Source organism: Penicillium angulare (assembly GCF_028827245.1).
Source record: "Penicillium angulare strain IBT 27051 chromosome Unknown utg000003l_segment0_segment0, whole genome shotgun sequence".
Classification (NCBI taxonomy): domain Eukaryota; kingdom Fungi; phylum Ascomycota; class Eurotiomycetes; order Eurotiales; family Aspergillaceae; genus Penicillium; species Penicillium angulare.
Window position 1 is genome coordinate 4,205,535 of NW_026623162.1, and position 23,763 is coordinate 4,229,297.

Here is a 23,763-nt window from a genome sequence, read left to right on the forward strand (position 1 = left end):
CTTTCAAACGGAAGACCAGCACCAAATATCCAATACATTTACTCTTAATAGAAACTGCAGCCATTATCCCAACAACCCCACACCAGCCTTCGCTCCCAAATTCCCTTTATCAATATAGTTACTCTTCAGCCAATCCATCGCCCTGCGGTCATTAAGCTTAAGCTGCTGCTGATAAACAACCTCAATATCGTAAACAGTGTCCAATCCAACGGTATCCATCATCTGACAAGGCCCCTTACCAGCCTGAAACCAAGACTTAAACATCTCATCAATGGTAGTTCCATCACTAACCCCATCTGCCATAACAAGCAAGCACTCCCGCTTAATCGCCGCCCAGATTCGATTGAACACTAATCCCGTGGACTCCTTGCGTGCATGAACAGGCCGAAATCCTGCCGACTGCGCCTTCTCTATTAAAAACGGCGGGATCGCTTCATCCGTCTCTCCACAAGACATAACCTCATAGTAAGTCTGCTCGGGCGGCATATAGTAGTGCCCGTTACAGATGCGGTAGTTATGCTTTGTCTTTACAAGCATCTGGCTTGAGCGTAGAGAAGATGAGTTGGTGGTTACCACGCAGTCGGGCGGTGCTACCTCATCAATGGCGCCTAGGATGTCGACTTTCATTTCTGTTTTCTCTGGAACAGCTTCGATGACCATCCAGGCTTGGCTGCATGCTTCGGGAAGAGATGCGGTTATTTGTACAGGTGCGGGCTTTGTGCCCATTTGCTCGGCTTGCTTGTCTTGATTGCTCTTAATGTAGTCCAGGGCACCGTCGTAGTTGGTGGATCTCTCACAGAGTATCACGGAGTATCCCGCTGCTACCCACATCATGGCGATGCGGCGGCCCATTACTCCGGCGCCGATTATGGCGATGGGTCGGGTGCTGGTGTCGGGTGTGGTCCATGGGGTAGGCATGCTGGTTGTTTTGATGAATGGCGAGGAGGATGGAACGAAATTGAGTTGAATGCAAGGAAACTGAAACGAAGGGGATGAGGGTGCTTTGGGTGCTGGGATCATGGTGGTTAAGGGCTTCTTTCTCCGCGTTGATGATGGTATGATGACTGTATGGTGTCAGAGGGGTGTGGAATATGACATAGCTCTTATAAAACATGTGGCTATGTGGCTGTGAGTTGAAAAGTTGTAGCTATCAACTTGAAATCGCTGTCTGACTGACCTAGCGAACTGTTTAATTAAATTGGATTTGTTGATGATAGAGAGAGAAATCGGGTCGAGGTCTATAAACAACCTCTCTTTGACATCAAACTTTAGTTATGTACCTATATAATAAGGATACACGGCGATCATGATACTGGTTCCTGAAATAAACTAATTTTATCAAGCATTTATTGTGAAAATTAAATAAATTGAGAAAATTTGAAGGGGAACAAAAGTGATATTAGATCGTGTTATCGTCGTGTGCTCATGCATTTGCGATTGGAGAAACCTTGGAACGCATCAACATCATTCAATGACGGTCGATTGAATAAAAGCCCGAACAGGGAATAATTATTGGCGAGCTTTCATATGACCTTTTGATGTGACAAATCGGGGTATTGGAAAGAACAGAAAAACAAAACAAAATCGTTGTCACTCAGATAAAGACACCAACAACGGCGGCCGCGGCGGCAGCGACCAAAGGCGCAGCAGTCATAACAGGCTGACCAGCATCCTTGTAGCTGACAGTAACGGGAGCAGTAGCAGTAGCATCGGCGCTGAACGCCTTCAGACCACCAGTAACCTTGAGGTGTGTGTAGCTAACCGCTTCGGCGTCAATAGTATAGCTGGGGATAACACCGCTTGTCGAAGTACTCTGCCCAGCAGCGGAGGCATAGATACCCACTGATTCAGAGCAGGAGATAGACTCGGTAGAGTGAGTGAATGAGCATGCCATGTCCACTGTAACGGCGCCCGTTCCACCAGCGGTTTTGATATGCGCAGTAGCGGAAAGGGCGTAGGTCGCTGGGCCCTGAACGAGGATCCAAGGGGTCTTGCTGTCAATGATGCAGTCGGAGGATGGCACACCATCCTCGCAACGGACCTTATAGGTGGTGGCGGTTCTGTCGATGGCGTAGACGTCGCCAACAAAGCTGGTGTACTGCGCAAGGTTGACTCCACCACCGTCGGCTGAGATATCGAGGTACTTAATGGTTGTTGAGCTGGGCTCGGCAGTGGAGTCGGCGACGGCCAAGGACGCGAAAGTGGAGGCAATAAGCAATGTAGCGCGCATATTGTTTGTATGTAACGGATAGCTGAAGAGGTTGTAAACAAAGTGGGAGTCTCAGGAGCTGCCGCCTGCGGACCCTTTATTTTAAACCCATGGGTTACTTTTCAGCCGCGGGCTACACGCTAGTCTGATCACGGTATCGCGAGGAATTTCTCGCGAATTTTGAGCTAGATGGACCCTGACCATTTATCTGTGGCCCCGATCTAGTCGTTTTGGGGCTAGCCGACGCACTAAAATATGCAGGGTGGCCTAACTCGTGCAGTAGTAGGCACGTTTTCTCGCTCAAGTTCGCCTGAGGGGTTGAATAAGACGGTAATTTCCGACACCTCTTCGTTTTCACTGATTAGACTTCAAGGCTGTCAAGCCCTTATTCCTTGGGGTGAGAATTGGACACTGCGACGACTATGTACCTCGCCCATGGACCCTCCACATGTGGCGATCGCTTTTTGAGCCTCAATCCAAATTTGCATTCGCTACTTTTCATTAGTGGCTATATGGGGGTTTTTTGGGTTCTTTAGTTGAATTTGCAAGGCTTTTTGGCCCCAACTCCACTTTGGCCAAGGAAAATTTCAAGATGCATACCACCTCGTGCATAGCACGGATAAAGCGTGCCGAGTACGTTCTCCGTTCAGTGCCAAGAAGAGTACGGGCGCTGATGGGTTGGATCGGTCTTGGGGGGAGGGGAAAGGCTTGGACCCTCTACATCCGTCTGGGGACAGAACTCGTATCATTTTTACATGTTGTGAGATGTGGTGCCAGTGTGGGAGGCCTTGGCTCCGTATTCATCTTTGTCTACGGGGCCGATCGTCGGATACGTGAAGACATCCATTGGACTGTATGGCGATCGAACATGAACATCTATCTCACATACCTGTAGTTGTGACAAGCAGTCTTGTCATTGAACTCCCATAGGTGGTAGGTCGAAAGTCAGCCTTTAATTAATTAAATCTCGGAAATACCCAATTTTAGATTTGAGATAGCACAGGGTCCAGATGGTTAATTGGAGAGAACTGGAGCGACCCTCCAAGCCCCAAAACAGGTTAAAAAAAAGCGAAGTGTAACACAAGTTATTATAGCTCTTACATTGTCTGTAGAATACTACGAGCCATCATCAAATATTCACATAAAATCCTGCAAAGATGTTCATGAATTTGACACTAAATAAATACAGCCGCATGATATTAAATCTCAAGGTTCATTAATTAAGTCAACAACTACCATCTTGCTCTAGATTAATACAAGGTTCGCATTCAATCTTGAGCAGCAAGGACCGGTTGAGTCGCGCAGTGAATAACACCACCTGCTAATGGAAGTCCAGTCACATAAACTGGCTGAATTACCCGGTCGGGGCATAGCTTTTGAAAGATCTCCAAAGCGTTTTTATCACTGTCTTTGTCCCCGAAATGGGGAATAACCAGTCCTCCATTGACAAAATAACAATTGACATAGTTGGTCGCCGGTTCATCGTATGATAAAGGTCCAAGAGCCTTAGGGTCCGGCTCGTCGATAATATGAACTTCAAACTTGCGGCCCTTCGCATCGGTCGATTGACTTAAAATCTCTCTGATCTCTCCAAAAACTTCTAGCCATGGTTTAGGCACAGAAGAATGAGGCCGGGACAGAACAATAACTCCGGGTTGAATGAAGTTCACCTCAGCGTCAGCATGGACATCGGTAACATCAAGATCCTTTCTGCCGGGGAACCATATAATCTTTTCAACTCCGAGTATACGACGTAGCTCTGTCTCAATATCGTCCTGTGAAAGCCCAGGGTTGCGATTTTCGTTGATGATACTGCTTTTGGTGGCCAAAAGTGTGCCTTCTCCGTCCACGACTAATGCACCACCTTCCAAGCGAATACTTGATTCAACTAGACTGACCGGCGATGGAGAGATGTCAGATTCAATAACCCGGCGGGCGAAAGTTGCATTTTCCTCCAATTGTTCATTTGTCATGACAGGCCAGTCGAGTCCATCCGAAGCTCGGTCATGGTCGCCAATGTCGTCCTTCTTGCCCCATTCAGCAAACCGGAAATTGACTGCATAACGTTTTTTATGGTCATTTTCGTCCGCCGCGTGTACGTAGATTGGACCTGTATCTCGTACCCAGAGGTGATTTGTAGGGAAAGGGATGATGGATATATTCTGGATGTCACCCCGATATTCTGATATTCTATCCAAAAGCATTGGATTTGCTTTGGAGACATCTTCTGGTCGAGTATATAGTCGGACCGGCTCGAAGGCTGAAATTGCACAAGCCAAACTAGCAATATCGGCACATGCGCTTTCGTGGTAGACCGCAGCGATAGAGAATTTTGAAGGGAAGCCAAGAATCGTCGCCTCATGACGAGTTGTTTCTCGGGGATAAACGAATTTCTCAGCGTTCTGTGCTGAAGTGGAGGCCATTTTGGTGTTGGCTCACGATATCACAAGATAATTGTTTATTGTTTCTAGGGTAGGGAGGAGGGAGGAAACAAGAGGATGCCCAATGGATTGTATGAGAAATCAATCCAAAAACCATATCAAGTATGATGGTTCAATTACTAGGTGTGAATCAGGAAGTTTGGGGTTTGTTTAAAGACGGGTTTGTAAAAGAGGAGTATCAAATATGGCCATATATAGTGTGCGCCAAGCTAGCGGACAATTCTCCGCTGGACCTAAACCTTAGGCATCCAGGCGTGCTTGTTGCTTATCTCGCCCCATGGGAAACCTTAATCCGGAGTATGGATGGTTATGTGATTTTCCAATAGATTCGACAAATCCATTTCCTTGCCCCGCTACATTGGCCAAGAAACAAGTTGAATCCGAAGACAAAATCACGAGGATTCCATTTACGTCCCGTTGATGACGGAACCACGGATTTGTAGAGATGGAGTGGAATGGAAGATAACTGAGTTGATCTATGAGGAAGAGAGAGAGAGAGAGAGTCGGAGAAGATACTCTATCTCACCACCCGCTATTAAGCTCGCTCATTTTGATGCTTTTATAATCGTATCCAGCACCAAAACACTGATAAAGTTCCAAGGTTGTGTTTGTACAAGGGTCAGGTTAGCGTGGCTAGGTAGATCTGGCAATCAAAATGAGTGTTTCAGAAATTTACTATCACCATTGCACTTGCTGCGTAAGGGGCCCTTTCAAAAGACCACGAATTTGGTATTGCTTAAACAATGAGGAATGCTGTTGCTTAGATGTCGTTTGATACAAGATATTGACAGTAGTTCCATTTCGTTTCTCGAGCGTAATGGTTTGTCGGCCAAGTTGTCGTCACATTGTAGGGCGTCGCGGTTCTTAAAATGTCCCAGCCAAATGTCTAAACCATGCGCCATATCAAACCTTAATCGCGCATTCACGGCCATTTTTGGAATTAGCATGGTAACTACCACAATCGTTCTTAACTCGGAGAGATAGATAGTATTCATGATGTAAGTTCTGCCCAACTTCTTCTTATCCCTTCCAAGGTTCCCCTCCCATTTGATCAAGTTATCTTGCAACTAAGTTATCTTTCAACTCAATAGTAATATCTCTCTCTGTTTCCAACTTATTTCAATATTTTCTTTTCGTCTCTCAGTTATCTTCAACGATCTTATCAAGTTGGACTGTCGGTTATAGCGACTGATATGGAGCAAACCTGCGTCTTGAGCCATACGACTTGGAGCGTTGACACGGTCCTTTTTGTACTCTGCTTCGCCTTGTTCGCTAGCTTGGTGATCGGTCATCGCAAGGACTAGTACGTATTAACACTACTTCAGTGTCCCTTAAGCCTTTGAGCACATGCTAATAAACTATAAAATCCTGAAGTCAAGAGTTGAAAAAATTATTGTCGCCGGTAACAACGGGTCATGATAACAGCGTACTCCTACACTAGGAGAAAATTTGTTCATTCAGACCGAAGCAGTGGCCCAACTACGCGACACTCTCAATTCACTTCCGAAGCCGAAATTTCCTCGTTCAAAGTCAGCCATCGATGAACCGCATCCAATCTCGATAGTCAATATTACCGCTTATGATCCCTGTAGAGGAAATGTTTCTAAGCGCCTTGTTTTGGAACCTTACCATTCCATGATTGGTGCTCATTTGGTTGCAGGGGGGTATGAGGCTTACTGGGAACCATTATACGGAGCTGAGAATGTGTCGTATACAATTCCAGCGCGGAGAAACAACACAGACGGGACTCACTAAGGGGGGTTTTTAGCATCAAGTACTTCTATGGAAGTGTATTGCTGAAATGGCCCACCAACACCTACCAAGTACTAGTGTATCTAGTTTAGGTGTTGAAGATGTCGGGTAGGTGGTCGGAAATGCATTAGCTAAAAGCCCTCTAGTTGCTTGAGCGGTCCACAACTTGAATACTACTATACGTGGGTTGTTTTTGAAAGCCTTCCCTCCCCCTGGGCACGCTCGTTCTAAGTACGTATAATTACTAGTCCACGGGTGTACACCGAACAACCCACGATCATAGCCGCTCTAGAAACATAGGTACACCGTCGCATTTATTATCCATGGGAGGCTAGCTCTTTACAGGTTTCCAGTGGGACAAGAGCCCAATTTTGAGTTTCCTGCGAATATCATGATGTATGCAGGGCTGGCTTCTCCGTAGTAGTTTCCCAGTCGGGTATATAGTCCATTGATCGACATGAATTAGAACTTTGGTCAGTATTTCCATATTTTCATAAGTGCGCGTGTCTCACCCAAAGATAAAATACTTTCCATTTTCCAAACAGTAGTGTGTCAAAAATGAGGCAATTAATTACTTTGAAGGTTTAATCGATCTTTCAGCTGCATAGAAAGTATGATCCGGTGGACTTCGGGACTATTGATAGAAACATGAAAATCAACCTCCATCCTGGGTAAAATTGGGTCTCATGTGAGTTTCATCTGATTGGCCCTTAATCTTGATATTGCCACCGTTTACCAGGCCAAGTGCGTGGGGGCCATTTCAGCCCGGTGTCTTTTCTGGTGTTTATTCTTAGAAAGTGGAAACCGGGATCCCAAAAACTCCGCGGTTTCTATACGGTGGCAGATGTCCTGATCGTGGTTAATTAGTTATATAAATTCGAACTTGTGTTTTAAGTTGGTGTTATTATCTTTGCCTTTCTATCTGTCCTTGCCCTTCTCTTTCCACTTGATTTTTTCTTACCTATGTAGAGCTGAAAGTGCAGATAACGGTACTATATAGCCAAGGGGGGGGTTTTTTCCCGATGATCGCTATTGTCCCCTATACATGAGGCTGCGATTAAGGTTAAGAAATTTGCTGGGGTAAGGTTTCCAGGGAATTTTGATTGGCCTAGTATTTTTATATGTGTTGAATGTACTTCGTAGACTTCGGGTTGAATTCGAGCATGTGTCAGTGTCAGGTTAACTGCAAGATGCCCAAAAAAAACCCACCACCTGGGTACGGCAGAGGGGAGAATTTCCCGATTTACCCGCTCTGTTCCTTCTCCACGCCCCGAGATCCCTGTGATGGCCAATCAACTAGTCAGTTTTGCTAACCCCAACAATCCCTCCCAATCTTCATTTTCCAAACTCGGTCGAGGGAGGGGAAAAGACAAGGATGGGAAATGGAAAAATCAAATCAAATCAGCAACCCCAAATAACCCCCATAAATACCAACAACTGGGTCCGGCCCCCGAGGCCAGCCCGGGGGTCCTTCGCAGTTATTTGCAACCATCCAGACTGGTGGAACTGCCGAAACGCGCAAGCCATTATTCCCATGGGGGCCTTTTGAGATCGGCGCCAGCACCAAGTGGACAAGTGAGTGGACCAGGCGCTTGCGCGGAATCCCGTAGCCCGCCCATTCACCCAACACTCAACGAAGCTCATTATTGGCTCGGGATCATTGATTTGCCCGCATCTAGGCGGCTCCCGCGAGGCTAACTGGAATGTCGATTCACCTCATTTGTGTGTCGTGGTCCACTATTTCCCCTCGTGTCAGTGAATCGATCTATCCTGGCTAATGTAGGTCTCCATGTCTTGCGTGGCGCGATTTGAGTCTTGCGTTTCGTCCCTTTTCGTCCATCCCTTTTCTGATTTTTTCGGTTTTTTTCCTCCTTTTCTCTATATTTTTTCTCCTTCTTCTGTGATCTTATTTGCGTACTCCATCCAGCCTTGTCTAGGTGATCGGGATCGGACTTTCTTTGAATCGCGTGCTGCTTTCTTGCTCCTTATACCCAAATCCACGGCCCCGGCCCCGTTCCTGGCCCTTGTAGGAGCCTGTTTCACATTTGCGCCCAGAAAGAGAGCTTTGCTACCCCCCCTCATCTTGCACTGATACTACACTTCCGAGTATCACCCGGCACCCGTAGTTATTTTCCTATTACATCGCCTTTCCTGATTACGCAGGCCTGGGGGGCCTGGGGGTTTAGCTGAGATCGCCTACATGATTAGATACTGTTGCCTGACTGACCCGGGAGTATCGCTTATCAGTTAATCCAAACTTAGCGTTAGTAAATGCATGATGCCTTAGTGCGTCGGCTCAGCTGTTTTAGTGGGCGAGTGCCTTTCCTATTCGGGCCACATCGGGGCCGTTCCTTCCTCTTCCCTTCAAATTGTTCGATCCTTCCTCTTTTGCTTGTTTTCTTGCTTGTTTCGATTGTTTACGACTTCGACGAGTCTCTATTCTTTCCCCTTTGCAATCTTAGAATCATGTCTCACTCACAAGCCTGAAAGAATGTTGCTCACGCTCCAACCACAGTACACCGGCCGTGAATTCAATGATTACACGGCTATTCGCACAAACAACCCGACTCCACGGTCTTCGTGGTCTGACTCCTCTGGACCGGACACTGCGTGTATGGAGTCGGTCGCTGGAAAAGAGCTTCCCCCGCCTTCTACTCTAGTTCAGCCACAACCTGCGATGCCCGCGCCTTTACCTCCGGTACCGCAGCTTTGGCAAGGTACCGAAGCTATGCAACAGTGGCTGGTGGCCAAAGCTGAGGACGATCGCCGGAGCCAAGAGGAAGAAAAGACGCGTCAAGAATCATTGCGACTGGAACAGCGCAAAGTTGAACATACGATCTTGCTTGAATCGTTGCGCGCAGGTGTGCCGCCACCTCTGGTTCCATTCATCTTCACGGGAATGAATAAAACCAATCCAGCATGTACCCAGTCGCTCATCGATGCAGCCCAACAATTGGTATCGCAGTCTTCTCGCAGTGTGCCAGCCTCTTCTTCTCAACCCCAACAAGCATTTGGTGAACATACAGCTTCTACTAGTACACTCCCACCTCTTAATGTCCAATCTCCACCAACTCAACCATCCGTGGGAGTTCACCAGAGAGATATGCGCACCCTCGCAACTAGTATGTATACCACTCAGCTGCCCTTGATGAGGGCTGTAGACCCAACAGCCCACCAGCCTGAAAATAGAAGCTCGGTTTCCTCCTTAGCAGCTGGTCTGCCTACTCAGGCTCCAAGGCCCATGGACATGCAGCAGCCACAAAATGGTCAACGTACTAGCATTGGCTCAGCGCAGCATCTCGTTGCTCCCCCTAATGCTCAAGGCGCTCCAATTCAACAAGAGTTACGACAATCACGCCGATCTTCACCTTCCATATCATTTCACCACTGGGTGCCTCCAGGATCACATCTGCAAACACCGACATCCACCAAAGACCAGCCGGAAGTAAATCCGGTATCTAACCAACCGCACCCCCCTGCCCGAACTGATGTTTCCTCTTTCTACTCCCCCGCTCGCAAGAGAAAGTCCCAGACAGCTCACACCTCAAATGCCCCTCCCGCAACTCGCTCATCGGAATATGTTCCAAGAGAGAGCCGATCTTCTCGAAATAGTCCAATAATGAGCCAGTCGCATCATCAACAGCCACCCCAGGGTGCTATGCCGACTCCGCACGAGACTACAACCGTTCAGGATCGACCTGTTATCCACCGATTGGACTCGACGGAAAAACTAAGTCCCAGAATGCGTCGAAGAAGGTCAACTAGGAGTTTCAAGTTTGAACGTGACTCTCAGAGCCCAGAGGGATATCGACCTGTTCAAGAAAAACCATCATTCCCAGGCCAAGCTCCCACGTCGGATCCGGAGAATATCTCAGACCCTTTTCAGGACACTGGCGATACCGCCATGCCTAGCAAGGCAGATGGAAAAGCCGAACACCCTTAGTCTATCCTCTGATCCCATTTCCGGATCTCCCATGCTCTTCAGTTCAGTGCTCGTCTTTCAAGATACCCCCAGCCAGGAATTTAGAAGGTTGTCTTTGTAAACCCGGGACCTGTGAATTACCACATGCGGTTACTGTTCGCTCCACTTTGGAGTGCCATTACTCGATACTCTTTCTACCTTTTATAGACGCTGACGGTCGCATGCGCTCGTCTTTCGAAAGGTCTTTTCAAATGTCCTTACACTTAGTTTTCTATTCATGTAGACCTTACAGTATAAGTAGCGGTGTACTAGGCGGTCAAGATCTATACCAAGGAGAGTTTTTTCTCGATGATCGCTATCGGCCGCCGTAAGTCCTACTGTACAGGAAAAGAGAAAACAGCGTGTTTTTGGAGCTTCAAGCTACAGATGATACCTAAAAATAGAAGGGACTGTATTCAATTTATCAAAAACTGCATGCTATCAACTCATAGGCTGTATTGGACCTGAAAGCCTTGATTCAAGATCGTCATCATCATCAAACAACAGGCCAAGATCCGCACCTGGGATGAGAATATTATCAAATTCATCTTTTATTCTCTGCGCAGTCTCAGTTGACAGCCACATGTATCTCTCCACCCTTCCCGCTTGCCCAAGCCAACCTCCATATGTCCCGGGAGTTGGATCCAGACCACCATCGCAAGGATATTGTCCATATCTGATTCCCATGTCGAGAAAGCCTACACTAGCGGTAGTGTAACCATCTCTAGGCTCTAGATCTGTCTGTAAGCCTGGCGCAACACGATCAAAGTTCCTGAAGTCGCGAAAGTCCGGGGTCTCTATGTCCTTGCCCCTCTCCTTCATTCTTTCCTCAAGGTATTGTAGATAGAATGGATTTTCACTTCGCCTAGCAGCCACATATAAGGGCTCGGTATAGGGAGGCTTCAACGATCGGAATATCGACTTGTAGTCACATATCACACACGTAATCGCAATTTGGTGCCCCATGGACGGACACTTTCGAGCCAGATCAAGCAAAGTTGCCTCAGAGGGCTTCACGGGCAGCCATATAAGCCATGGGAGACAGTCGGAATCATTCTCAATGCCAGAAATATCATTGTTCATGATCATACGTGCATTGATTGCGGTGCGAATCTCTTTGCACTCGCGTGTATTGCCTTCAATCAAGGTTTTACCTGGGAGGATAGCGCGTCCAGGGTTTGTTTCCAGCTGATAGGCCCACCATCTAGCAAAGGCTGTACTGTGGTAAATGCCACGAAGAATACAATTGTATTCAATTTCGGTTCTTAGCCTACGAGGGTGCATCAATCGACTGTATCGATCAATATTGCCATCCCACGCAGCCATTTGTGTCTGAAGGCGCTTTTCGAGAACTGGGAGATCAGGTGGAAGAGGCATCCACAATTGATCAGACTGGCCTGGGCCCAGTTTACTATAGTCCTCCACTGTCTTGATTTCTTTCAAACCGATGAATCCATCTTCTTCAATATCAATATCGTCTGCAGTCGTCTCTGGTAAGTTTTTACCTGGGAGAACTCGTTGTTCCAAAGCCCATCGGGGCTTCATATCGCCATTCAGAAACGCGGGCGTTCGTGGGTTTTCAAGATGAATAGATCGAGAGAAATCTTCCATAACAACATATCGCTGGGGGGAAGACATAATATTCTTGTAGATTTCAGAGTCTTTATCAACTTCTCGGGCTTCTTCCGCAATAGACACGTCAGGTAGAAGATCCAATTCTTTATAAAGATCTGTATATGACGCTGCAGCACATGCTCGGCCTACTTGGTACCGCATAGTAGATGGATACTGACGGGCAACTTCACGATATGTTTCTTCAGCTGCAATGTCAGGATACCATATACAATACGGTTGAGTAGCAGGATTTTGCATATCGGGAATTTTATCACTCATAATCAGGCGAGCATTGCGGGCACGGGAAAATTGGTGAGCCTGATCATCGTCGCCGGAGCATAGCTGATCAATTGCTGGACTTGTTGCAAATTCAAGCGAATCACGAATGCCACGAATGACTGCTCTGCGATGCCAAAACGAGTTGAGATCGACGGGTATCCCTTCCCCTTTTATTGCCAAAGCACATTGATCGAGGTCGCACTCCGGTAGTATAGGCTTGCCAGAAGAGTCAGTTGTCTGCTTCTTGGGTAAGACGACATTGTACTGGCTCATAAGGCTTTGCCCAGAAGGTTCGGTAGCCTCCGCCATTAGGAAATAGTGTGGGCAGTGGTGCCGGTAGTGCTGTGTGCAGTGGCAAGTGAGGGAATGAAGTTCAAGAGGGAAAGGAACTTTGGAAGGGAAGGGGGGAAGGTCACTTCTGGAAGGACAGGGTTATGCTACGACTCGGACCAGCCGGGACTTATAAGCGAAGCAGATCACCCTACAGTCCAGTATTTGAATTGCATCGGTTTATTTCTTTCCTTTTTTCTTTTCTTACTCACATCCATTCATTTATTATTATTTGCCTCACTAACCGGCCCCACTATGAATATGTGACGGGAACTGTACTGTAAATTTACAAACCCGTACACGGTACATGTGGGCTAGAATCTAGTAGATGATGAAAAAATTCTAGCTCGATCCCAATGATATACTAAGTTCTCCGAAATAAATTCTTGCGAGTTTCGGTGAATAAAGAGGGGCGTGGACATGGATACATACTCGGGCTCACTCCAATTCCATAGTACTATCCTGTCTCTCGGAACTTGAAACGTAGACAGTACACCAGCCAGCATTACGGGATTGGGATATTATGTAGTGGAATATTCGAAATGGAGTCAGTATTACACCCATTTATACCTCTTGGGTCTCCTATAAAATGAGTACTTTACATAGGGTGACATTCGCATTGTTTTGGTGTGGGTTTGGCTAGTAAGTCCGACTAGCACCGGTTGCATGTGTGCACAGCCAGGAGTCATATCCCCCAAATTAAAGACAGTCGATCCAAGGACTACGCTCCCAAGTATCAATCTCTTGCCAATGGGTGACACTCGATTCGCCCGCTGAAGGACCTTTGGTACTTGGGGCAGGCTCCCCGAGCTCCTTGCCCTATGTATCGACATGCAATTAGTATCTCTAGTGCTTTAAATGATACTAGTACATTGGAGGAAGGAAACTTACCCAAGTCTCAAAATCTTCTCCACTGTTAAGCTTCTTGTCTTGAATCTTTGCCTTGTTGCCTGACTTTTCAAACGTTGCTGGAAAATTGATACCTTGGTATTTGGATATACTGTCCTCGCCTGGAACTCCGGTATCCGCATTGTCCACGGTCACAACAGTGGTACGGTGTACCGTTTGTTTGCCGCCAGTCCCATCGTCGACTTCCTCACTCTCTTGGAGGTTCCAACGGTCGTCTCTGGATAGCTCTCCGATTAGCCAGTTTTCTGTCTGGGCTTTCCGGAGGGATATTGTTCGTTGGCGAATTGTCTCGATGCGCGCAAGACGATCGGAATTATCCCCAAGACTAGCTTTGTCCGAATCCGCCTTGATTGCGTCCATTTTTGCCACGACTTTTTGAACAAATCGAATATGTAATTTGTCACCGTCGCTTTCGCCGGACCTTTTTCGTTTATACAGTGACTTCATTTTTCGTCTACATGTACCTGGACTTAACCGGCTAAGTCCATCAAGACTACTAGGTCCAACTAGACTATTGAGTCCAGCAAGACTACTGGGTGCAGCAAGACTTCTGGGTCCAGCTAGACTTCTGGGTCCAGCTAGACTACTAGGTCCAGCAAGACCGTTAGGTCTGGGAAGGCTACTGGGTCCAGCAAGACTTCTGGGTCCATCAAGACTGTTAGGTCTGGGAAGACTACTAGGTCCGGCAAGACTACGGGGTTCGGGAAGGCTCCTGGCGGAAGGCCATGACGTATTTAGACCTAGAGCTGTTTTACTTTGGTGGGGCACCACATGTACCTGAAGCTGTTTTCCTTCGGTGGGGCATCATACAGTCATAGCCTCTTAGACCTCCGCAGTTTCATTAATGATGAACCCGCGTGATCTGAACCAGCAGTGGGCAGTAGTTCGTTCTTGAAACGGCTTCGTCGTCGCTTCCCATCGATCTGAAACAGCACTGGGCAGCAGTTCAAAGGTCAGTTCGTAATGAGAATCATGTCAATCTCGGTGCCACCCTCGCGAAATACGCATTCTTATTGTTACCTTCGGCTTACCTTCTGGCTCATGCGTTCAAACACTCTGATTATCCAGATCTGCTTAGTTAGCTTTTTCTGTCTAGCGGGATAAACCACTTGTATCGGTGCCCGCTCGTAACTCGCTTATTCAACTTCGGCTCACATTGTAGTTGACGATATACCGAAAGTATTGATACTATGTGTGTGCAGTATCTCCAATGAAGCATCTACATAGGCTCTTGTGCTATGTAGAAGCTTTGATGTAGACCGCCTCCCTATGTTAAACGCCATTATTGCAAAGGAGTAAAGGCAACAAAGCACCAATGGAAAGAAGCTCGGTTTCATGTGATTATAAAATGGTCAATATTTAAAATGTACAAAGGTGGGAATAGTCCTTTTGAATATCCCTCCCCTCTTCAGATCTAATTGGCTAGTTTATTCTGTATGGGGGCAAAACATTCGGAGCTGTTCAAATGTTCATTATCCTCGAAATTTGCAGTGTTCATTTATTCTCACCTTCGGCTCACCCTCTGGTCTACAGCGCATCGAAAAATTCCGTTTAAATTTTTTTTTTGAAAAATTTAACCTATAGGGGAAATGGGAGAATCATTTGCGAGATCCAAAACCGTGGTCTTTCGACATTCAAAAGGACCATTCCCTCCTTTGTAAATCTTAGACGTAATGTTGATCATTTTACGATCATATTTAACCGAACTTGTTTCCATTCACTTCATTCAGCCAGGAATACCCACCTAAGCAGGACAATAGCGAGAATTTCAAAACAAACAAAGAACTCCAGCGCGGAGAAGAAATCACTGCGACAGAAGAGAGACCAGCGCAAATCATACTTAGAAAAGAAGGCGCGGAAGTATAGCAAAATGTACGGGGCAGATATCTGCTTAGGTATACGCATTCAACAGTCAGGGAAAGTTTTCATATACTCCGCAGACGCCTCCGAATTCTAGTCGTTCCTGAGCTCTCAATTAGTAAGTCCAGGTAAAAATAGGAGATCAGAAGTTTTCTGACTCTTTCAGGGATCCTACTATCCAAGGCCAGTTGAAAGGCATGAAAAGAGCCTCTAGAAGCAACTCTTTGATAAACCATTTTGAGCGGTTTTGGAAGTCGGGTAAGGGTGGGCTAGCAGCGATTTAGAAAGCCGCAAAGGCAATACGGTTCCTAGAGGCAGCCGTTGGCTTTCCGCTCAATATTTTAAGAGCAGATAGAGATCAGTAAAGCCTGGTGAAGATCTGGCGGTTAAGGCACAAATACCACACCCTCGAAATTAAAAGGGTATTAGAAGGAACAATAACCAACTTTTTCTGCACTCAAAAGAGTATAAAGCAAAGAAGCTTAAATTAATTCAATTGTTTTTCTACTTTCCACTTAAATCTTACTTAAGTCGCAAGATATGAAAAGCTGGACTTGAATTAATGGGATTATATTCGTTTATATAGATAGGGTTTTCACTTGTTTAGCTATATCTATAATACAACAATATTTATTAAGAAATACCTATAAATTTTGAATCATACAAAAACAAATATGAAGATTTCCTATATATATAGATTTACTTAAGTTCATTCAACACATAGATAGATTAATATGGTATGCAATATGATCTATATAGAATTGCCATATATGTTCCGCCTCATTTACCTGGAAAAATGAAGGCATTCCCCGATCGACGTGAAATTTGTTTAACTCTATCGGATATAACAGTGGTCAAAGCTTATATTAGGACTATCGATAGACGCTCAAGTAGATAAGATTCCCCCTCTTGATGATCAAGACTTATACACAAGCTCCGACCAGTCATTAGTCTTCTCTATGCGCGCGCGAATAATGATGTGGGCCAACTGCTACTACAACAATACGCCTTAGTTATATTGCGCTACTGCTCCTAACGCCAATCGAGACTAAGGCTATGCAAAATGAGTATTTACGCTGTTAAATTGTATGAATGCTCTCAGGCGCTTAGGTGCCTTAGCTCTTTAGTCCATCGCGCCAATTTAAATAATTCTACCAATCAATAGGTCAAAATGTTTGAATTAGATTCACCAACGAAGATTTCCGACAGTGGACCCACATCTACAGGCTTCGAGCCCGCCATGACTTGCATCCCTTGTTTCACATTGCGATTGGCTCCACGGAATTCAGCGCCTGTCTAGCATGGTCAGCCGGCTATACGAGTCGGTAAACATCTTCTCTCAATCTACCAAGACCCTAAGGCGCCATGCCATACTTAATAACGTATTATTGATGTCTTCTAGAACACCTTTCATTCGTCCATACATTCTATCACCAGCGTTTCCACGTTCCCTTTGCTACGCTTCATGGCCGAAGTGGCTGAAACGCTCACTACGGATCAGGATTATAATGATGAAATTCCCCTGGTATCAATCTCTCTATTGTAACTGTATATTAGGGTATAATATGGAAACTAGAGCTTGAAACACTATTGTACTAGGAATCGTCAATGATATAAGTTAGTAGTCCGTTGGTCGGCCAGGTCCTAAGACTACGGTCTCCGGACCTGGTCTGTCTTCGGTACTGTACCCTAGAACTTCGGGCTAAAATCGCTATACGTAGACCTAGTGTCTTAGACTATATGTCGTTAGTATATATTCCAATACTACCGTCCTTTGGTTATTATTCCAGTTACCTCCATCAACCAGAGAGTATGGTCACATTTCCTAAACAACTATTTGACAATAGACATATAACCAATTGGGACTGGAATCCCCTGTAGCCACGTAAGTAACTACTAAAGACTACTTTTGTTGTTCATCTCGCTATATAATTTCATGAAAGTGATTTGCTCGCGTGAAGAAAGGCACGAAAAGTAAATAGGTATATTGAGATGAGTAAAAGAGGAACGCAGCCGATTTTGTTATGACCTATTAATCAAAGGATCAAAATAACTACGATGGAATTCTATTCCGGTAGCTAAATGATCGCGACAAATAAGGTACGCTTTAATAAAATAGTCACTAACCATAGCCCCGCCAAATGTGTCCAAACAGAGAAACAAAAAAAGAGAAAAAGAAAAAAGGCGCAAGGGCCTCTAAGGTCGGAAAAAAAAGAATCTGACGCTCATGTTCGCCTTCGGCATGCCTCTGTAAGTGTATCTTGTGCAGAATGGACAAATCGGAGGTAATGTGTGTGAAGAATCATAGAGCATCTATCTCATATGCAAGACTCCGTATACTAATTCATGAGTATTACTGTATGGGAATGATTGCAATACTCTCTACACCAAATAAGGTAGATCTTAGAACTGTAAACTCTAATTATGTCAAAAGGTTATAATGATAAATTGATTAAGCTCGCAATCGTTTTGATTGATGTAGTGGAGGCCCTTTGGAAGCTTTTATGCTGTTCAGTCCCTTGTTCTCTTCTTTTTCTCTATATTGTGGCTTTTCTGTATTACGGGTTTTCCGAGATGAGTGCTTTATATGCTGAGGTTGGGACTCCGATTCTGGTGCGGGTGTGTGTTCTGTTACCTTTGCTGTGCTCCTCGTCGATTGTGTAAGAACCAGAAAACAGAAGAACTTTTGTATGATTTAACTAAAGTATTAAAGATGAGGAAAAAGGAAAGAGGGGAGTTAGGCTCCCATACATTATTATATAGGAGAATCAGACGGGTGTAGGATTATATGATCCGTCATATAATCCCGCAACCTTATAACCTTAATATTAGTATCAACTCGGTATTAGTTCGTTATATTACCCTCCCCTCCGAAAAAAGCCTAGCCTCTAGGCTTTAGCTATTAGAATATTATCGCTTTCATTATTATTAATAAATTTATCCTCCTCTGTTGTCTTAAGCTATATAGGTAGGTGTATGGAAGGCCCCGGCTTATCAGGGTATCAAGTATAGAATTCTTTCAATTTCTCTAGTATATTCTTAAAGTTATCTGTAGGATACTATTTAGTATTCTTATTTCTAATCTAAGATACTTAATATTATAGATATTGATAGTATATATAAGAATCTTTAATCTTATTAATCTTATAAGCCTTCTTCTTATTAATAATAATTAGTAGTATTATATCTAGGATCTGTCTAATAAGAGGCTCTATATATACTATAGGGTGTAGCTTATCTAGTAAGAAGATAGGATATATCTTTATAGAGTCTAGTAGCTTCAAATACTATAAATTACCTTCTTTTTTTATGATTTCAAATAGTCTATATTACTAATTAGATAACTTCCTACTCTATCTTCCTATCTTCTAGATATATATAATAATAAAGACTAGCTGATTAACTCTAAATTTATCCTTATAATATTATATATCTATATATCTTTTCTAGCTTACTTATATAACTTCTATTACTTCCTAAGTATTATCCTATATGTTCTTTATATTATTAGCGATATCTCTTATCTATTATATATTCTTAAAGAAGATAGCTAGGGTATTTAATACCTAATTAAAGGTTATCCTAGGATTAAATCTATATTCTATAAAGAAAGATAATTGTTTTATATTAGCTTAGGGGAGTATAGTAATAGTATAGTCTATTAGTAGGAGATATTTAGACTAATTATCTTAATAGAAGTTTATATAGGCCTATAACTATTAAGCTATCTATTTATTTATAATTTTACTTTAACTATTTATCTAAGTATAGTAAGCTATTAATAGCTTCCTTTTAATATTTAGAATATATATTAATTCTATCTAGAATTTAGATATAAACTAAGGTCCCTAATCTAATATAATTGTATCCAGAATACTTAACTAAGGGAGAATCTCTCGGATAAATAGATATATTATCTTTTTTGTGTTAGTAGTTTTGTAGTATAGAATTAATACTTATTACTTTAATAGATAATTAATAAATACTAAAACTATATTATATCTATATTTATTTTTAGGGAAGGATTAGAAATCTATTAAGAGATATTTATCTAGATAAAGAGGGATTAGGAGTAGTTATAATAGTCTAGGGGCTTTATTTTACTAATATTTTATATACTTGTATATTAGGTAGTTATTAATATATTACTTTATATTAACTATATATCTAGCCTAGTAATAACAATTCTTAATTAATCTTAGTATTTAGCTATATCTAGGATATATTATATATAGTTACTAGTGGATTTCATCTAAGAGCCTTGCTTATAGATCTCTATTATTAGGGACTACTAGATATTCTTTAAAAAGTAATAGATTATTCTTAATTATCTATTAGGATTCTTCCTTATTTAAAGTCTTTATCCTATAATTATTAAGAGAAGTGTATACTTAATTAGCTAAGAGAATATATTCTACTATAGTTAATAAGATATTAAGATCTATTAATATAAGAGATAACTTTATTAAGATATATAACTCTATTATTTTGGCTAAGAAGATCAAGGGCTATTTGTCTTTTTACTTAAGCTTCTCCTTATAAGATAGAGTATTAGTAATAATATTTGTTTTACTAGGTTGATATTTAATAATAAAATAGAATTAAGAAAGGAGTTTACTCTAGTATATTTATCTAGGGCTAAGTATCTTCTTTATTATAAAATATTGTAAGATATAGTAATCTATATAGATACTAAACTTATTATCCTATTGTAACCCTTTTAATTCTAGATACTATTTATTTAATATATATATAATAGTAAGTAACTTTTAATCTAGGGTATTATAATTCTACTCTACTAAGTCTATTAATTTTAAGAAGAAGACTATAAGCCTCTATAGGTTATCTTTATTTACTTATTAAAAAAGAATTATACCTATATATCTTTCCGATATATTAGTCTTAATCTTTGTTTTTAGATCTAGTTTATAATATTAAAGGACTAGAGTTTCTATTAGTCTTCTCTTAATCTTTTTAAATACTATCTAATAATTGGTATTCTATTAAAAAGTAATATCTTTTTGTGTTAGGAGGTATAAAGACTATATAATATAGTTATAATCCTTAATAAATCTCTAATAGAAATTATTAAATCCTAAGAATAATTATATATCCTTAACTATCCTTAGTATTGTCTGACACGGTGAGCGGGCCGCCGGAAACGGCGCCCATTGCACCGCCGCTCTGCCGCCCCCCACCGCCTGCTGCCTTCCGCCATGGCCCTGCCCCTTCGGGTATGGCGTCCCACCTCCGACCCCGCTTCGGGCTTAGTGCCCATGCTGGCCGCTTTTACCGCCCCCCGTCATCTGCCATCCATCTATAAAGGACCGCTTGCCCTCCCATCGACTCGTCGACGCACTTCGTCCTCTTCGACACCCTGCCTGGCTTCCGCATCCCTTTCTTCGCCGGCCCCGCCGCTTCCTGCGCATGGACCTTCAGCCTGATGCACTGCCCCTTTCATTACGTCGGCGACGCCGTGTTGTCCGGCCGCCCCAGGAGAAGAAACACCGACGTGATTCCTGATCCAGTCTTCTACCGCATTGGGTGTGCTTGACGTCGCATGCTTGCCATCATGTGGCTGCGTGTCCTGCTCTTCTCCAAACGATTCACCATGGATCTGGCTACGAAGCTATCTCAGTTGCCTGTCGCCAGCAAGGCCTTCCCATGAAAACGTCTCTCTTCCTCTGCTTCCTTCGCTTGTCGCAAAATTTCCCGGGTTTCCCTCGTACCCTGTTCGGCGTTTCGTACTCCACCTCGTCCGCCCGAAACCCCATCCGACATCAGAGGTTACATTGCATAGCCCTTGGCGTCGCAAATTTCATCTCGGCCGCTTGCTCCCAACCGTCTCGACCACGTCGTCGTCGTCATCGTCGGCCTCTCCGGCCCATCCTCGCCCAATCGGTTAGACCTGACAGCTTGCAACCATAATACGAGCCAATAGCGAAAATGCCGCGCCATTAGTGAGGCAAATACCTGTTCAAGCTAGGGTAAGACCCCACAACCACGCAGTCTGGTGATTGGAGGACAGAGCAAGCGACGACCGTGGAAGAGATCATTGGTTGGGGGCTATTGGTGAGATTGATGGGGCTTCTAACTTCGCGGATGCGAGAATATCGTGATATCGTGGTCTCGCAAATTGTGGACGGAGTGGCATGGGTTGCAGCAGCCGATCCGTATCATCTAAGCAGGGAAGAAAGCAGATCAGACCGCGCCTCGCGTTCTATAAAGAGGCTACAAGTCCGCCAGAATGAGACTGCAGCGCAGCAATCCCAAGTTCTCCCATCCTGCCCCTTCCCACTGCCCACTTCCTTCTGCCCCTGCCCAAAGTCCCTGTTTGGGTTTCTCTATCTACGAGTGGCCTCATTCATCATATGCCGTGAACTCGATCAGCTGCTTTTTTTTTTCTTTCTCGAACAACATGTCTGTCGATAGCTTTCGATTGGATTCTTTCCGCCCGTGGAACCCTTTTCAAGACAAAGTGCAGATTTTGCGAGATTCGCTCGATATCTGTCGATACCCAAGTCCTGTCTCGGTCACTGCCACCTCGCCTCTCTCCGATTCCAGCAACTCGGCTCCAGAGAGTACAAATGTTCACTCTTGTGAATCTGTGCGACACCCCCTTCCTTCCCGACCGCCGTCGGAGGTTTGCCTGAAAGACAGCCTACCACAGGTGATAAACACTCAGCACCAATCTGCTGTGGAGGATCAGATACCATGCGTTAACCCTGGAGTTGAGGCGTTCGACTTCGACGATATCTTGCAACTGCCTGATTTGCCAAGCTCTGGAGATCAGGACTATCCCATGATATGTCATGATCTAGGCTCGGAGCTCGCTTGCATTACCAGTCAGCGCTCAAATGTTGGAAATGCTGGAAGTCCCGGTGTGACCCGCGAGTGTTCCGACGCAACAATTGACCCGGCAATCCTGGACGACGATCATATCCAAGATATTGAGCAGACCCCGGCAAGAAATGAGACCTCGGACGTTGTGTCCCCTTATTCTCTGCCAGATAAAAGGGTTCGTGGTCCCAGCATGCGACCACATTCGCATAGGACAACGAGCCCTAGGCGGCAGCGGTCCAAAGTCAGCAAAGTTGCCGTCGTCGTGAACAATCGCCACATGGATAAGACTGGCCGAAGTACTCGAGCAAACAGGCCCGTTGCAACCTCGTTTTCTGCTCTTCGTGATCAATTTTCTTCTCTACCGGTCGAAGAGCGACTCCGGTTTTTATCCTGGCTGTTTGAGGGTGCTTTGTCGCAATGCCTTCATTTGCCCTCTGATCCGAAATCTGCATCAGTATCGAAGAGCATCGAGAGAGAAGAAGTCACGGCTTCATTGGCTGACCAATCAAGCGTAGGCGATGAAAATGTCTACGGAAAGCCTACTTGCTCTTCAAGAAAAGGGTTGCGCTGGTCACTAGAAGAGAAACGCCTTTTGGTGCAGCTGAGAGAGGAAGAATCTCTCCCCTGGTCGGAAGTGGTTGCGCGATTTCTTCAAAGGTTTCCTGGGAGGAGTGAAGGTTCCATACAGGTCTATTGGAGCACGACGATGAAAAAAGAGCGATCATCTTAGCGGGAACCAAGGGAAATGCCATCTTCTTCAATTCTGCGTTGCCATGTACAGAGTAAACTCTTTCGAGAGAATATATCTCTTGTGAGACTACAACGCCGTTTTTCATATCGTCAGTTCACAGAGGCGGAGCGTCTGTGTGATTTTCATGAACCGTCGATTTGCCAAGTATGCCCCAGGCCACAGAAGGAGTCTGAGCGACGAAAGCTGAATCTCCACTACATACTCAAGATAGTCGTTTCAATAAGTAGATACATTTGTCAACCTTCCACCACATGACACCCGACACCACTAGTACATTGTCAACTCAGATCAGACTCATATCCAGTCATCATAGAACCGACCATGGACGAGATCAACAGAGAATGAAAAAAGATGGTATGAGGATCGAGAACGATGCTTGCAAATCTGTCGAAGGATCGGGTATAAACAGAGTCTGAACATTCTAATTTGGCATAAATATCTAACCTTTAAACCTCTGTCTGTTTATCAGGACATCCATTTTGACTTGAATGCTCTACCATTCTCCCGTCTAAAGTCCGCTTTTTCTCCTGGGCCTTCTCTATCACATCACCGTTGAGCACTGTATCGACGAGAAAGAAATTACCGGCAAAGCAGAGACACATTAGAGGAATGAATATATCAAGGACAACGCGAAACCCTTTCATTTCCGCATCGAGAATTTGAGAGCGGTACTCCTCGGTACTAACGTCGCTGCTATCTATAAGAGAGAACAAAAATCTGCCCGGACGAAGAATTTGCAATCACACTCCCCTGAATCCTTCCATTCCCCATTCCCCGTCCCCCATCCGCTCACTGTGTCCCATTTACTGCCCGT

The 23,763-nt window shown here is 44.4% G+C and overlaps 8 protein-coding genes across 8 annotated transcripts; 2 read left to right on the forward strand and 6 right to left on the reverse strand.

The window, feature by feature from the left end:
- Positions 1-63: 63 nt before the first annotated feature.
- On the reverse strand, positions 64-1,020 carry N7478_003698 (3-hydroxyacyl-CoA dehydrogenase family protein; the record flags this gene model as incomplete). The annotated part of the gene is made up of 1 exon (XM_056919912.1): positions 64-1,020. The coding sequence occupies one exon, from the start codon at positions 1,018-1,020 to the stop codon at positions 64-66; it is 957 nt and encodes a 318-aa protein (XP_056783070.1).
- A 574-nt stretch (positions 1,021-1,594) lies between these two features.
- Positions 1,595-2,230, reverse strand: N7478_003699 (uncharacterized protein; the record flags this gene model as incomplete). The annotated part of the gene is made up of 1 exon (XM_056919913.1): positions 1,595-2,230. The coding sequence occupies one exon, from the start codon at positions 2,228-2,230 to the stop codon at positions 1,595-1,597; it is 636 nt and encodes a 211-aa protein (XP_056783071.1).
- Positions 2,231-3,477: 1,247 nt separating this feature from the next.
- On the reverse strand, positions 3,478-4,632 carry N7478_003700 (agmatine deiminase family protein; the record flags this gene model as incomplete). Its single annotated transcript, XM_056919914.1, has 1 exon — positions 3,478-4,632. One exon carries the CDS (start codon positions 4,630-4,632, stop codon positions 3,478-3,480), a length of 1,155 nt encoding a protein of 384 aa, XP_056783072.1.
- Positions 4,633-8,893: 4,261 nt separating this feature from the next.
- Positions 8,894-10,345, forward strand: N7478_003701 (uncharacterized protein; the record flags this gene model as incomplete). The annotated part of the gene is made up of 1 exon (XM_056919915.1): positions 8,894-10,345. The coding sequence occupies one exon, from the start codon at positions 8,894-8,896 to the stop codon at positions 10,343-10,345; it is 1,452 nt and encodes a 483-aa protein (XP_056783073.1).
- A 459-nt stretch (positions 10,346-10,804) lies between these two features.
- Positions 10,805-12,565, reverse strand: N7478_003702 (uncharacterized protein; the record flags this gene model as incomplete). The annotated part of the gene is made up of 1 exon (XM_056919916.1): positions 10,805-12,565. The coding sequence occupies one exon, from the start codon at positions 12,563-12,565 to the stop codon at positions 10,805-10,807; it is 1,761 nt and encodes a 586-aa protein (XP_056783074.1).
- Positions 12,566-13,450: 885 nt separating this feature from the next.
- N7478_003703 (uncharacterized protein) lies at positions 13,451-13,855 on the reverse strand (the record flags this gene model as incomplete). Its single annotated transcript, XM_056919917.1, has 1 exon — positions 13,451-13,855. One exon carries the CDS (start codon positions 13,853-13,855, stop codon positions 13,451-13,453), a length of 405 nt encoding a protein of 134 aa, XP_056783075.1.
- Positions 13,856-20,672: 6,817 nt separating this feature from the next.
- Positions 20,673-21,136, reverse strand: N7478_003704 (uncharacterized protein; the record flags this gene model as incomplete). The annotated part of the gene is made up of 2 exons (XM_056919918.1): positions 20,673-20,972; positions 21,104-21,136. 2 exons carry the CDS (start codon positions 21,134-21,136, stop codon positions 20,673-20,675), a joined length of 333 nt encoding a protein of 110 aa, XP_056783076.1.
- A 637-nt stretch (positions 21,137-21,773) lies between these two features.
- N7478_003705 (SANT/Myb-like DNA-binding domain-containing protein) lies at positions 21,774-22,928 on the forward strand (the record flags this gene model as incomplete). Its single annotated transcript, XM_056919919.1, has 1 exon — positions 21,774-22,928. One exon carries the CDS (start codon positions 21,774-21,776, stop codon positions 22,926-22,928), a length of 1,155 nt encoding a protein of 384 aa, XP_056783077.1.
- Positions 22,929-23,763: the final 835 nt, after the last annotated feature.